Source organism: Dermacentor albipictus, chromosome 7 (assembly GCF_038994185.2).
Source record: "Dermacentor albipictus isolate Rhodes 1998 colony chromosome 7, USDA_Dalb.pri_finalv2, whole genome shotgun sequence".
Lineage (NCBI taxonomy): Eukaryota > Metazoa > Arthropoda > Arachnida > Ixodida > Ixodidae > Dermacentor > Dermacentor albipictus.
The window spans coordinates 114354334-114370281 of NC_091827.1; the positions used below are offsets into that span (position 1 = coordinate 114354334).

General features: G+C 47.5%; 2 protein-coding genes across 2 annotated transcripts in view; one reads left to right on the forward strand and one right to left on the reverse strand.

The window, feature by feature from the left end:
- The first annotated feature begins 2685 nt into the window (after positions 1 to 2685).
- Positions 2686 to 7560, forward strand: LOC135907282 (uncharacterized). Its single transcript, XM_065438970.2, has one exon. The coding sequence runs from the start codon at positions 2706 to 2708 to the stop codon at positions 4020 to 4022; it is 1317 nt and encodes a 438-aa protein (XP_065295042.1). The 5' UTR covers positions 2686 to 2705; the 3' UTR covers positions 4023 to 7560.
- A 2139-nt stretch (positions 7561 to 9699) lies between these two features.
- LOC135907300 (THAP domain-containing protein 1-like) overlaps positions 9700 to 15948 on the reverse strand; it is a 40823-nt gene continuing 34574 nt past the window's right edge. The window contains exon 5 of the mRNA XM_065438990.2: positions 9700 to 11216. Within this exon, the coding sequence (XP_065295062.1) occupies positions 11133 to 11216 (84 nt within the window). The 3' untranslated portion in view covers positions 9700 to 11132. The remainder of the gene's footprint in view (positions 11217 to 15948) is intronic.

Below are 15948 nucleotides of genomic sequence, written 5' to 3' on the forward strand. Positions count from 1 at the left end.
ACCAACCAATTTCATACGCAAAAACTCACCGATTCCTAGGCGTTATTATAGACAGAGACCTTTCATGGAGCCCCCACATCTCATACTTGAAGAAGAGGCTTACTTCTATCTCCCATATACTAAGGTTTCTTGCCGGTAAAACGTGGGGCACATCCGTGGCATCTATGCTTCAACTATACAGGACGCTCTTCCTAGGATACTTGCGATACAGCACACCAGTGCTGTCCAATGCTAACAAAACTAGCATCCATGTCCTACAGAACATTCAAGGCCAAGCCCTTCGAACATGTCTGGGGCTACCTCGAAATGCTTCAACCGTGGCAACAATTGCCATCGCGAGAGACAACCTGATAAGGACCTATATAGATATCGACACACTCCGGGCGCATGTTCGCCATATATCCAGAGTCCCTGACCACCATCTCGCTCACTTGCCTGAGAAAAGACCCAAGGCAGCGTTCTCCAGATCGATTGCGGCTAACCGGCACTCTTTGTCTTTGAGGCACTCACCCGCAACAAGAACGCCATCCCGTATGTGGTGCTTGAAGAAGCCTCCTGTGTACCTTGCTGTTCCAGGAATAGTGAAGAAAGCTAGCCTGACCACCGCGGCTCTCAAGCAGATCACATTGGAACTTCTGCATTTTTCATATGCTAACCGAATTCATGTTTACACGGATGGTTCCGTGTCGGAAAATTCTACGGGCGCCGTTGTTCTACCATCTCAATCGGTCGTCATCAAGTTCAAAACTTCTCACGTAACGACATCTACAGGTTCTGAACTGGCCGCTCTTCGCGCTGCTGTCGAATACATTGAAAAAGAACCGCCCAACAAATGGGCAATATTTTGTGACTCGAAAGCAGCCCTCCAGAGCTTGCGAAGCTCACGACGTGGCAATTATGAACAGCTGGTGTCACAAATCAACGAAACCTGCCATTGCGCATCTGAACGGGACATGACATCATATTTCAGTGGCTGCCGGGACACTGTGGCATCGTTGGTAATCACCTCGCCGATGACGCTGCCCGACGTGTCCAGGCTGGCTCACCGACAGTCCTTATACCTTTATCCAGAGTCGACGCTGCAAGAGAGCTTCGCAGTCTTGCTCGTGCAATCACGTTAGGTTGCTGGCATACACCACAGAACTCTAAGTGTCGTTTACACAGTCTCGACCCATCACTAAAACTTACATTACCAGCGAACCTTCCACGACGTGACGCAACACTGCTGTGTCGGCTGTGGGTAGGAGTAGCATTCACCAACTCCTACAGCTACCGCATTGGAATGGCGGATTCACCAATGTGCGCTAAGTGCAAGTGTGAAGAGACCATCAGTCACCTTCTGTGCCACTGTTCTCGCTTCGATAATCAACGTGAGACTCTCCAGTGTGCATTGAATAGACTGGATGACAGGCCATTCACGGAAGCGAAGATCTTGGGAGCCTGGCCTCACAGCTCATTGGCCCAGAAAGCAGTTAGAGCGCTTTTAGAGCGCAGCTCTTTGGCGTCCGTTCCTGGGTTTCGCGTCGGCGTTGTCGTCGGCCTCGTAACCAGCTCCGCCCCCCTTTCATCCCCCCAGCGCTAGCAGCGACCGACTGATACCGCTGGATGCCGCTGACGCCGCTAGAGATTCAAGATAACGTGACTGCATAGAACACCGTCGCCGCCATGCAGAAAGAGGACGAAATGGTCCCCCCCCCCCCCCCCCTGTTCTTGTGTGGCGGATAGGGGTTGAGTCACTATCGGCGTCAGCGGCATCAGTCAGTCGCTGCTATCTCTTCCCTCCTCCCTTTATCGTGTTGTCCGCTTGCTGCGCGCGCTTCTGCCCCCATCGTTTGCCGCTGGGTGTACACGCCGCCCCCCTCCCCCCTCTTCCTGCGAGTCTCGGGTTGTGGGAGAATGCGGGAGAACATCCCGTTCCTCTCGCTCGTAACGCGTCCCACGGCTGTGACAACCTCGCGAGGCACTTGTATAGATCTCGTCTTTGAGAATCAAGCATTGGTGTACCAAGTCGAACATATATCAGCCTATTTCTCCGACCACAAAGCTTCCTTCATGACTGTCAAGAACTGTTAGTGGAGTCTTTGTTAAAGGAATACGTGTGAAAAATAAAAAAAAATTCTGTGATAGCGCATACATGTGTTGCTCGATTTCTTTGCCTCAATCTATCGAAAAGGTGGAACAGCTTATTTGCTGCGCTCAAATTTCGCATTAGGAAGTAACGTAATCGTCGGTAATTTTTTCGCTACCTGAAGGCAACGGACTTGAGTGCCCGACTATAGACAACCTACACTTAAGTTCTCTCTCTTTCTCTTTCACTCCCCATTCCCCTCCCCACGCGTAGGGTAGCAAACTGGACTCAGTCTGGTTAACCTCCCTGCCTTTCCGTCTTCCCTTCTCTCTCTCTCTCTCTAGACCGCAATTCCAAAACGGAGACATTATTGCTCGACCGACTCGGGAAAATTTCATTGAGTGTTGTGTGTGTGAGAGACGGTTTCAAAGCGCTGCCTGATCCACCGCAATGGATCTCTGTATTTGATGAATTAGCGATGTTGAAAAGATTTTAGTACCGTGTTGACCGAAGTGTGGCTCACATGTTTTACCCTTTGTAAACCATGATTTAGAACGTCGAAGTCGGCAATAAAGAAAAAAAAAGGGGTGGTGCAGGGAGAAAGAAGAAGACGGCGTTCCGAACGGTCGCATTTCTCATGTTCTCCGCTTCAAAGGATTTATCGGCCCCTGGCCGAGGTGCTACTCAGGCTTCAGCCAGCAGCAATGACTACCGTGTTGTGTTACCCCGTCTTCCTACCGGTAAGCTGGTTGTGGACTCCGTTTTCCTGCATGCTGACTTAAGTGGTCGACCGTACCGAGCCCAAGACTTCAGAGACGCCCTTCGGACCGTTATTGACCTGAAGGAAATAAGTTCCATCGGACAATTTCAGATGTCGCACGTGTGGATGGTGACGTGCAAATCAGGGATGACAAAATCAAAGCTAGTCGCATGCGGGGAATTATCCGTAAAAGGTAGACGCTGTGTCGTCATTGATCCTGAGCCCACGGAAGTTAAAATGAAGCTTTTGTGGCTTCCTGAGCGTTTGGAAGACGACTACATTCGAGATGCGCTCCAGGCTTACGGGAAAGTCAAGTCTATTTCAGCAGAAAGCTGGAGAGTATCGGAGATGGAACAAATGCGTACGCTAAATCGGGACGTGGTGTTGACTCTTGCCGATGGAGTGAGCGTGGGGGACGTTCCACATCTACTACCTGTTTGTGGAGTGCAGAGTCTCGTATTAATTCCAGGCCGGCCCCCACTTTGTCTGCGCTGTAACAAGGTGGGGCACATTCGTCGAAACTGCAGAACCCCACGTTGTGAAACCTGCCGGCGCTTTGGTCACACAGCTGAAGAATGTGTCGTAACATACGCCGATAAGTTACGACACAGAACAAAGCCTCCGGATGAAAGCTTGCAAGAACACATAATGGACATTACGGAGGTTCTTGACGCGACGGGAGACGTTCCCTCTTCCGCGGAGACCCGCTGTGCCACTAAGGCCCCTCTGCCTGTTGAAGACAGTCACAATGCCATCGCCCGTGAATGCCAACTGCCCACTGCCAACTGCCAACAATGCCAACTGCCCGTGAATAAAGAAAGTAGCGAAGAGAAAGATGACCAACCGAAGCAACAACCCAAAGGAGCACCCGCTACCACGGAGCCAGCTGCTGCCCAGCAAGCGAATGAGGGAGCCGGAAATGACTCATCTGATGCACCCAAGCAACTCGACACGTGCACTGAGCCGGCAGAGGACAGCCGAAGTAACGCGGATGCTTCAGTTCCGAAGCGCCGTGCGACCAACAGATCGGAATCAAGCACAGACAGCGAGACGACCAGTACCACAAGAAAAGCACGTCGCCGCAAAACATCGAAACACTCAGGAAAGTGCCGACGATCACGGTCCAGAAGGCCTGGTGGGGTTTCGGAGGGAGCCTCACCGTTGCCCTCTAGGACCGATCACATAGATCATTAGGCCCAAATACTTGGTAGTCACCATGGCCCTGTCCCAGCAACTTCAATTCGCAACCTTGAACGTACGAGGCCTTAGGTCTTTGCAGAAACAGGCGCAGCTTCGCCGGCTTTTGTCTAGGAAGCGCCTCGACTTCGTCGCCGTGCAGGAGACGAAGATTGAGAGTGACGACGAGACAGAAAGGGCTTTGCGACCTTTTCTGTCTGAGTATAATGTTTGCGTTTCACACGCTCTTGGTTTATCCGCGGGCTGTTTCCTGTTTCTGAAAAAGAGCCTATTTTATTCAGCTTTTAGTTATCATGTCGACACTGAAGGTCGATATATATGTTGTGATTTTGTGTTGCAGGGTGTGCCATGGCGCATAGTCAACGTCTATGCATTTAATGACGCTTCAAAACGAGCTCTTTTATTTGATACTGTGTCTAGTCTATTGGACTGTGATCGCTGCATTGTTTTAATGGGAGATTTCAATTGTGTATGCGATCCGAACGATCGAAGCGGCCATAACACTCAGCGGGACAGGAGTGGTGAAGTTTTGTCTAACATAATAGAAAATGCAGGGCTCGTTGATATAGGAGTGTCGGGACAGGGAGCTCGCTCTTATACAAGAATTCAAGGTCATTCCTACGCCCGCCTTGATCGGATTTATGTTTCTTCATCACTCCTCTCTCGAGGACTATCCTGCATTACTATCCCCGTTTCATTCTCTGATCATTGTATGGTTATTGCAAACATTGGTGAAAAATTTGTAACTAATTTCCGACCACAGTGGGCACTCTGGAAGCTTAACTCTGAGCTCCTAAATGATCAGGAATTTATTAATCGCGTGCGCATGGCTCTAACCAATTCTCTGTCTAGTGACTTGCCATTATTTGCTGCTTGGGAACTCTTTAAACAAGAGGTTCGTACAGTGGCTATAGAAATTGGATCGGTGAAATCATTCTATAGAAAGTATGAAGAAAAAACGCTTCTTAAGAGCCTATGTAGCCTTTATGAGATTGAATGCGAAATGCCAGGCACTTACATTGTTGACATAGAAAACATTAAATGTGAGTTACAAAAGTATGACGCATTGCGTTACAGAGGTGCGCGAATTCGATCTCGAAACATGCGCGCTCTGCAATCTGAGCAACCAACACATCAAGCTTTACTTGACGAGCGACGTCACGGTATTTCCAAAGTAATTCCGGAAATATACTCCGAGGGTAGTCTTTTAACAAATACTAATGACATCATTTCTCAGTTCGAAATTTTCTACACTATGTTGTTTAGTGCCCCTCCGAATGATCACGATGCAAAAGTTTTAGAGAGTTTTGTATCTCTTGTAAAACCATTACAGGATGATGACTGTGCAGTCATCAGTGGTAGCCTTACGATTCAAGAAATTGAGCTAGCTATTGATCAGCTGCCTCTGTCGAAAACACCCGGCCCCGATGGACTTTCAAGTGAATTTTACAAAGCTTTCAAATCAATTATCAGCCCCATATTATTGGATATTTTTATTACAAGTTTAGAAGTTGGCGCCCTTCCGCAGTCTTTTTGCAAAACCCACACAGTTTTAATTCCCAAAAGTTCAGATAAAGAGAAACTGCGTTCTGTTGAAGGCTATCGACCAATCACATTGTCAAACGTGGATTACAAAATTTTTGCGAAAGTTCTATCTAATAGATTGCAATTTGCGATGTCAATTCTAATTGGTTCCCATCAGACGTGTGGAATCAGGGGCCGATCAATTCAAACCAACATACATATCGCCCGTACCCTTCTTCAATACTGTTATGGTTCCACTGAGCAGCTTGCAATGCTCCAGGTAGACCTTGCTAAAGCTTTTGATCGTGTGAGCCACTCCTATTTATTTTCTCTTTTGGAGCATGTCAATGTTGGCTCCATTGTGCTTAAAGGCGTTAGGCTTTGCTACACCTGTTGTACTACTCGTTTAATTATTAATGGCCAACTCTCCGAACCCATTTCTATTTGCTCATCAGTAAAACAAGGATGCCCGATGTCCCCACTACTATTCGCGCTTTACCTGGAACCGCTATGCTTAAGCGTAATTCAGTCGAGTAACATCCATGGCTTCAATATACTGGGTAATGAAGTTAAAGTCTTAGCTTACGCAGACGATCTAGCGTTCTTCTGCACGGATAAGTCCAGTGTTGAAAAAGTAGTATCGAAAATAGAAGAATTTGGCAGTGTATCAGGAGCGCGAATGAACTCCTCAAAAAGTTTAGGCTTATGGTTTGGCTCATGGTGCTATACACCAGAACAGTTTGCAGGCGTTAAGTGGACTGATGTCCCGCCAAAGTATCTTGGCGTGCCGCTAGACGCATATAAATTAAGCGCACACTATTGGAAAGAACGGGTTTCGGTACTGCAAAGTTACGCCCAGACATTCGTTCCACAACGACTTTCTATTTTTGGGAAAGCCGAAGCCTGCAATAAGTTCTTGGCAACAAAAATTTTCTATGTATTGCAAGTTATCCATTGTGCTAGGCTATACATCCAACGCTTTCACCGTATCTTTGCGACCTTCGTATGGTCTTCAACTTTTGAGCCCATGAGGCGAGACAACATTTTTAGGCCTGTTAGCGAAGGTGGGCTGGGCTTAGTACACCTTTATGTGCGGCAGATAGTGTCTCGTTTCTTCTTTTTTCGCGATACTTCCCATCCTGTAATTCGTTCATACATGCAAGTCACACTTGTTAATGCGTTACCTGATTTAGTTGTTTCTTCAAGTTTTTCTTCGCGCTTATGCTTGTGGGGGTTCATGCAAGAAGTTTACTTGGCGGTTCGTTTCCTGACAGTTCGGTTTTCCACTGAATACTTGTATTCTGTGTCGCGCAAAACGTTGTACAAAGACTTACTATCCATGCTATTCCCGCCTCCACTTTACCGATCAATATACATTAAATTGCCAGGCCACGATGTGCTAAAGCGAGTTCGCAAAATGTATTTATCCCCTTGCTGCAAAACATTCTTTTATAAAGTTCATAGTGAAACCATACCGGTTAAAGCATGGCTACAAAAAAAGGGTATCTTTGTCTCTTCTGTTAACTGTCGCCTTTGTGATGTACCAGAGACAATTGAACATTGTTTTATTAGCTGCACCGACGCCATCCTTTTTTGGGATGTCCTCCAACGGACTTTAAAGAAAGGCTTTGAGATTAACGCTCATACTGTGCGATACCTGCTGCCAACCTCTGATAATAGTGCACCTTTCGATATGTTTTTTGTCATGGGAATGCACAGTTTGTGGAAAACGCGAATGACGGACCGCAACGCCGAAACGGTTGTACCTACAAGGGCAAATTTCATCCAAATGACGCTACACCTAAAGCAGGTTTATGATGGACTCGGTGTGCAACCGGACTGGTACCCTATTTTGGTGAGGTGCTTATCCTTGCCACCCTTCTAAAGTGACACGAACGTTTCTACTCACAGTATGAACGCTGCCTCTTCTGTGTGACTTTCATTGTGCCCTCCATTCTCTGACTATGCAGAACTGGTGAACGTCTAGTTGAATGCAACTATAATAAATACCATGAAAGAAAAAAAAAGGGGGGTGGTGCAGTGGTAAGATCCCGGGCTCGGAATCGTGAGGTCGCATGTTCGAATCCTAGGCGAAGACGTTTTTTTTTTTAAAAATTTTTTTTTTACTTTTATGTTTTTCTTTTTTGTACTAACAAATTTACATAACCTTACGGACGTCTCTGTCAATTTTTCATTAAATATTGATCAAGAACTACAGAACTTTCTACTACAGGACGTCACACTACAGGCAACAGAACTACAGGCAACAGAACTACAGAAACAACGTCCCAAAATACGACAGACTGTGAAAGTTTCCTGTTGTGTTTTTCAACTGGGCTCTTGTCCATGGCAGCGTATGCGAGCATAAACATCTGCGTGTGTCTCGTCGTGCCTGCTTTCGTCCGTGTATAAATGTACAAATAAGGTGAAAGAAGTCTCTCTCCGGAGCTAGCCAATGTCGTACTCTATACCCTCTCCGGAGACCGAATTCGGGTTGGGGAGTACGTCACACGCCTGCAGTAGCCCGAGTCTGGGCTGCAGCACCCGAAGACTCTTTCGGATCGCAAAGTGCTCTGCTCCCGCGTCTGCCCCGGATGCTGCTGCTGCGGTTGTGGCCGCACGAGAGACAGTGCTCAGAGGTGCCGGGACACAAACATTCCAGTCCACAGACTAAAACCCCGTAATTACGGACGATAAGTTCCACAGGCCACTTCGGCATGCAGCTTCTTCATGAAGAAAGGTTGGACGCATTTATTTAACCACAGTTTGCTGTATGGCAAACCGTGCGGTAAAAAAAAAAATATTACTGCAGAACCCATCTCACGATGGCTGTCGCAGGTAATGCGATTATCATTGAAGCAATGTAGCCGCTCGCCGTATTGATGAAAACAGCTTTATGTAGAAACTGTAGCGGTCATTCTACGTCTTCCGTTGCTTCGGCTATATGCCACATACACTGTCTGCGGTATTGGCCCACGTTGCTATGGCGCTCGCTCGTCACGATCAGCATGAACCCTGACGACTGCACGACAACGATAAAAGGACGAGCAAGAAATAAAACGACGAAAGCGGCATGACGGAAATGAGTAGACGAGTCTGAAACGATCACGAATGGGGTTACTACGATCGTAGGACGACGACCAGATGACGACGATGAAAGGACGACGACGACAACGCGTTATGACAACGAATCTATGACGGCGACTTTCTGACGAGCACGCAGTGATGACGATGGCAACACAACGGCGGCGTAATTGCGTCTCAATGTCGAAAACAATATTACGATATGACAACGTGGAATTGACGCCGATGGAGCTGCGAACGTGGTAAGACGACGGCGGCGTCATTTGGATTTTCTGAAGTGATCACGATGGTAAGACGACATCGTGACGACGAATACTTTGACAAAACGAAGGCATGACGGCGATGGTACGACGACGGCTGGGTCGTGATGACGGCGTGACCTGGATGACACGACGAGGGTCGAATGAGAACGTTGGAGCGACGGCGCGGTATGACTACAAATGCATGACGACGACTGTATCGCCACGATACACTGACAACGGTGGCGTGGACAACGGCATGAACGACATGGCGCCGAGTGCATGACCACGACGGTGTGACGTCCGCGAAGACGATGGACTGATCACGACGACGGCACGTGACAACGAAATGACTGTACGACGACAATGGCGTGACAATGATGGCGTGGCGAGAGTCGGACATGCAAAGCTGAGCGAACACTTGCGCTATATTGGAGAGTGGGCGGTATATTCGCTGCAGCGCACATTTGACCTTTTTATCATACCAAGTTCGATCTTGGTGCGCTCAGAAACAATCAAGTAGCGAACCTTTTAGTTTATTTTGCCCTGCAGGCAAGAAGTACGTCGATGAGGATAAAAATAGTTTCTTACGGTGGCCGCAGGAGATATGCCACCTTGAAATTTCACGGGAACATTTCTCCGAAAGCAAGCAAATTTCTATCATATTTCACATCGTCGTGGTCGATCATTCTGAAACGACTCACTCTTAACTACTTCACAGGGACCCACAGTCACAATGAAAAAGTCAATTGCATTTAGGTGTCCCTACGTCGATGAATGCGAAAGCATTGCGACATTTTCGCAATAACGACTCGTTTTACTAAACGTAATGGTATTTATTTATTTATTTATTTATTTATTTATTTATTTACAAAATACTGCAGGCCCAAGCAAGGGCCCATGCAGGAGGGCTATCAAAAAGGTTTACACAAGCACTGGTAAAAACATCAAACAGAAATCATCATAGATCATGAAGACAGAGAGGGAAAAATAATCTATACATAAAGGTGACACATAAATGAGCACCTTATGGCCGTGAGAACAATTATAAACATTGCAACTTTAGGAAAAACAGTCCTTTGGAATAAGAAAACAAAAGAAAATCGCTTCACATTATGACGTTAATGCGTCGAATGAGTCACTGTTCTGAAGCATACATAGCGGCAAAGCGTTCCAGTCTGTAATCGTTCGTGGAAAAAATGAAAACTTCAATGTGTTAGTACGAGTTCTAAATGGTGTTATCGATTCAGCATGACGATTTCGAGTCAGTCGTGGCATCAGAGGTTGTATGTACGGAGCAGGGTCTAATGCGAGATAGTTGTTTTTCAAGTGAAAAAAAAAAACTTTAATCTCATAATTTTGCGACGTAGTTAAGTTCCTGGATATTATTTTGTTGCATCATAAAGGTTGGGGAGTCCGTCATGCGGTATCGAGAAAAGATAAACCGAATGGATTTACGTTGAATCATTCCTAGAGCATCAATGTTTTTCTTAGTGTGTGGGTCCCAAATATATGCGTATTCGAGGGCAGGTCTAATGATTGAATTATATAGGCCAGCAGCTTGACGGATGGAGGGGCTTGACGAATGGAGGAGCTTGACGGACGGAGGGGCTTGTCGAAGTTTAATCTGAGGAAGCATAACTTACGGAAGGCGGATGCGCATATGTTGGATGCGTGGTTATTCCAACTGAGATTCTTTGTTATTGTTACGCCAAGGTACTTATATTCGCTGACTTCTTTGAGTGGGTGAGATGATAGCGTATATGTGAACGAGAAGTAATTTTTCTTTCTAGTTACATTCATTCACACTGTTTTTTTGGTGTTTAGCTTCATACCCCTTTGGTTGCACCATTGATAAACATTATTCATGCAATTATTTAGAGGCACCAGATCGTCTACGCTATCAATTTCCTTAAACATAACGCAATCGTCAGCGAATAGCCTTACTTCGACAGGTTCAGGAATACCATAAAAAATTTCATTAATATATATTAAAAAAGGAAAGGTCCTAAAACACTTCCCTGAGGAACACCTGATGTAACCGGAAGTTAGGATGGGTAGTAATCGTTTTTATTAACGAGCTGTGTGCGATAAATGCGTAAATGAATGAAGTGCGTAAATGATTCAACAAGACGTCTTTCGCTTCACGAAAGTTCAGAAAACGACGAGCGATCCATTTCAGAACCCGAGGCCCCTTTCGCTCCTGACCAGGTGCGGTGTCGTCCCGCAGCAGCAGACATCCTGCGCGCGCTGGCAGTCCTCATCGGAACACGTGGAGCGTCCTCACTTCGAAGCACGCTCCCAGTGGCTCGAGCGCCTCGCCTTTCCTCCTGGGAACGATGTCCTGCGTGGAAATTATTCGGCACGTGTCACACTGCGCGAGGCTTTCGTAGACGAAGAAGGTATAGCAGATAAGGAAAAACAAAATCGCCGCCCCTTCCAGTACGTGAAGATGGTCGAACAGCGATGCTGTGTTAGTTACACCTAGTGTTACACCGTGCAAGTGAAGCTTCGCAAGCCGTCTATATAGAAAATCTTTTGTTTTACCATTGTTTCCCCTCATTTTCGCTCTTGCGTGCTTCGCGTGGTGAACATGCTTTAGGAGCGCTGCCGTCTAATCTCCGGCGCTCAGCTCGGGGTCGGCCCTGCGACCGCGAGCCCGTTCACGAGCCAACTCTCGCCGACGCTCGCGGTACACGCAGCTTCTTCCTCGGGAGTCCGCACTACTCGCGGTCTTCCCATAGTTGTACAGCTGAGATGGAGTGTGCGGAACCACTAATGCAAAGCTCCGTATATTGGGCGCAAGGCCCACCACTGGAGATGCGGGCGCTGCAATCGTTTTGACGATTGGTTTGACGATTGACGCGGCTGCCGACACTTGCTGGCAGCCACGTCAAACTGAAGGGGTTATAGGCAAGGGAAACATCGGTAAGAGACATACGTTCATCTTGCCGCGGACCACAGGATCCAATTTGCTGCCGGCCGTAAGGATTACATTTTTACTGTTATTTCAACTTTTTTCTGTTATTGTACTTAATGTAAATAAGCCTTCATTTTTTAAGTCTTCATCTACTTCGGCCAACCCCCCACACAACGGTAAGATCAAATAACTGGTGCCAGCGATAGGGAAGAGCATTCGATCAAAGGATCCCGCAGCCACTGGGAACTGCGGAAAGATGAACCAGATGGCGTGGTAATGCATCCGTAGGTGAACCCGTCTTTTTTTTCCCCTTTACATTCGCCTGACTTCAAATTTTGTGTTTGTTTTGATTGTTCTGGGAATCGGGTATTTGTAGAATATCTTGGTTTGTACAAATGATTTAAAGAAACAGTCCTAACCAGCAGTCGGGGCAGCAGCAGCAATGGATCTTAAAAAGTTGATGAGGTTAGACTTGCAGTACGACGAGTTGAGAGTTGAAGCGGACGAAAAAAATTGCTAGCTCTCCCGTAATCGAGACTAGACGTAAGCACGAAAAGGCTACCGGCAGGGCAGATTGATTGCAGTAATTGTGACGAGTACTCGCAACCACCTCACGACCATCCGCGGCGCGACGGACGCTGCCGGCCTGGTGGCGCAGCGTGGCGCCATCTCTCGAAGAAGGCGGCACAAGACCCGCGCGCGTGGAAGTCACGGACCGCTAGCGTAGAAAAGAGCACAGGCAGCCTAGTCTGAGCGCTAATAGATGACAATCAAGTATATGGTGCACTGTATCTGCCTTTCAACGTCGCTATTGGAAATGACAAACTTCAGCTTACAAGAAGTTACAGCTTGAGTGATGTTGTGAACAAACATTAGGAAGAACTCAGAAGCAATATCTTTTGTAACTTGCTTGGACAGTAACTATAGCGTATGTAATGTGGTCCTGTACAAAAGGTTGCAGGCCACAGACCGCATTCTCTTAAGTTTTGATTGTTTGCCCGGATGATCTGATTTTGTTCTCGCAACGATGCCTGGATGTTCTCCTCTGAGTACGCGAATAACGGCTCTGGATTCTGCCTCAAGGTCACTTGAATGTCGCCGACAACGGGAGCTAAAAGAATTTCACGCTTAAAAAGAAAAGGCCAGCTACGACAACAAGAGCATTGAGATTGCTTGGGAGGTGGTACAGGAAACACAGAAGTGCGAGCGAGAACATCAAAATCGCGAGAGTGAACGAGAACGGCAAAACCACGGAAAAGTATGGAAGCAATGAACGAAGATATTGAAGGTTTGGAGCAGTCAATCGAACAAATACAACGGCAGCCTGAAAAATCAGTAGGTATATAGTATGCAGCGAAAGTGGGACGAAGTCGCTAGCAGATTTTCGCCGAAAGCAGAACAGAGGAGTAGTACCTCTGAGGTTACCAGCAAGTTCATATGTGAACTGGAAGTCTTAGCTGCAAACGATGCCTTGGTGGCAGCAGGGGCCGCTGAAGGCCGTAGTGCCGAGGTGCTGTTCCAACAAGGTAATGTAGAGGCATTTAGTCCAGGTGTGAATGAATAGGGACAGTGGGCGTCGGAGTGTTGTTAAAGGGACACTAAAGGTTAATATTAAGTCAACGTGGACTGTTGAAATACCATTCCAGAAACCTCGAAACGCTTGTTTCGTGAGAAGAGACTTACTTTAGGAGAAAATGCGTTCTGAAGCGTCCGCGTATCTCTAGCGCAGTTCAAATCACCCGCCCTCTGATGGAGGAGTGGTGACGTCACGGTCTCATAGTGAGGTTACGCCGCCGGTGAGTAAAACGGCGCCCGCAGACTTCCCTACGGCTTTTCTGCGCAAAACGCAAACGCGCGGCCAGAAACAGCCAAGGCAGCGCCGACAGCAGCGCGAAAATGGAACTATGGTGGCTAGCGGAACTGAAAAGCACGCGACGATAAGCTCGTTCTTCATTTTATGACGCAACTTCGACGCTCGTTGCAATGGACGTCCCTGACAAGGACACATTGGCTTGCGATGCTGGGCTCGACTTCAGCGATTTAAGCGCTGATGAACGTGACCTGCTGCTGAGGGCTCGCGCTGCCGGCGTCGTTGCGTACAACTACGACGGCGGCCTGCTTTGAAAGACACTCCACATGACTTCAATAAGTTGGCATTAAACTCGTAATCCTCTGGACGAAAATGCAGCGAGCATACTACGTGATTTTTCGGCTCTTTGCCAACGCGCTGTGGCAGAGGTACGGCACTTAACCACTTCGAACGGAGAGGTTCACTCGTTGGCACACAGTGATAACTAACGTTGGATTCGCCGCTGCAACTGCCCTTGGCCAAGTTCCACGGACCGTTCGCGCATCCCACGACATCACATGGACATGGCATTCTCGCTGCTTGTTCCAAATGCAAGTTTCGCGAGCCAGCAGGACCACCGCAGCACGACGCGATAAAGTAACAACTGAAACTCCAAAGCGCGCTCGGCGCAAAGTCGAGCGCGCAGAGTCGAGCGAAAACGAAACCTTTCGATCACCCATACTATTTATTCAAGGGTAACGTCACAATGTTTTTTTCTTAGAATCGAATAGAAGTAGACAAGTAGCATTCTGTTCCGTCTTATAATCTAATGAAATTATCTTTTTAATACGAGTAGTTGAGTACTAGTGACATAAATTATGATGAGGAGCGCCTTCGTCATCGGGATAGTACCGGTATGTCGCTGAGGGGTCTCAAATCGTGTCATGCATTTACCTCAAATTCTCGATTACTAAAGCTGTGTTCGCGATTATATTGAGGCCTTGGACGTTCTAGAGCATTGCTTTATCGCTTTAACTTGACTTCATAGTAACATTTAGTGTCCCTATAACGAGGCCATTAACGAAGTACAGGGCGCTGTTTACCCCACGGACACGGGCACCCATGTCGAGTCAGGGCGGCGTGGCGATGCACAGCGTGAGCTGGACAGTGCAGTAGAGTGCAGTTCGCAGGAGTGCGAGTTGCGTGGCACACGTAAGGACTGCTGGAACGTTCCAGAATCGGTTAACCTGTCCGCTAGTCGATTCAAAGGAAGGGATGATTTAGGTACAAGTCACACGGACTGTGCTAGTAAGACAGGGATCAGGGACGACGAGATGAGCAACGATCAGCATACGAGGAGGGAGAAAGTGGCCCAAAAGTGAACGCTAGGAAGAAGCGCCGGAGAAAGAAACGTTGTAAAGTTCAGACTGCCATGGGGAGTTTGACGCAGCCTAGGACAGTGAGAGGCGTCAAACAGCACGAGCGAGACAAAGAAACGTGCGGTCGCCGTTGGCAACGTTTTCCATTCAAGCGTGTCCACCGGCTAAAACGAGTCAGAGAAGCTGCGCGAACAAAGGGCGCGGGGTACTTGAGTTCCCCGTTGTTCCGTCGGTCGTTAAGGGGTAGCATGCATTGCGAAGGAGCGCAAGGTGGCAGGACGAGAGGAGGTTGTAGGGATACGGCACTGTCTGCTAGCCAAAAGTTAACATGCAGAGAGGAGGCGAACAGCGCCTCGGAAAATGAAGGCCCCTACTTGGTTTAGGCGGTCGAGAAACTACCTTGGTATCTGTCCGAGCAAAGTTCAATTTTGAAACCAACCACTGACCTGGCTCAGACACATGTCCCCTAAGAACGTACCCTTGCTCAGATGAAGTCTCATTCTGCAGGAATGTAACTTCACCGTCCGTTTCAAAAGGGGCAAGTTAAATGGGAACGCGGATGGTTTGAGCCCGTTGTTTTAGTAAACTGACATGTTACCTTCCTCCCTTTGAAAACAAGGTATGTAGTTTTATTTTGGGCTGGAAGTCATCCTTGTAGCTTCAAAACTTCATCGACTTAATGCTTTTTGCCTTCTTATCCCCGCGTCATAACTTGGTACGGGTATTGTCGGAGTGGCCCAGCGCATTCTTCAGTTATTTTGAGAGGCGTCTTTTCTTTGTTCTTTTTAATGCGTCAGCATTAGAACGCTCATGCGAACTAAACCCGATGGCATCCGTCGGTTAGCTGAAGGAAAGAGTGGGGAAGAGGCCGGTAGAAAAGAGGAACGAAGGAGGGAAAGGAGGTGAGAGAGTGTGTAAGGAAGAAAAGGGTGGTGTGAAGTCACATATCTTAGATGTCAATAGAAATGCAGGTAGCGCGTGACATCGC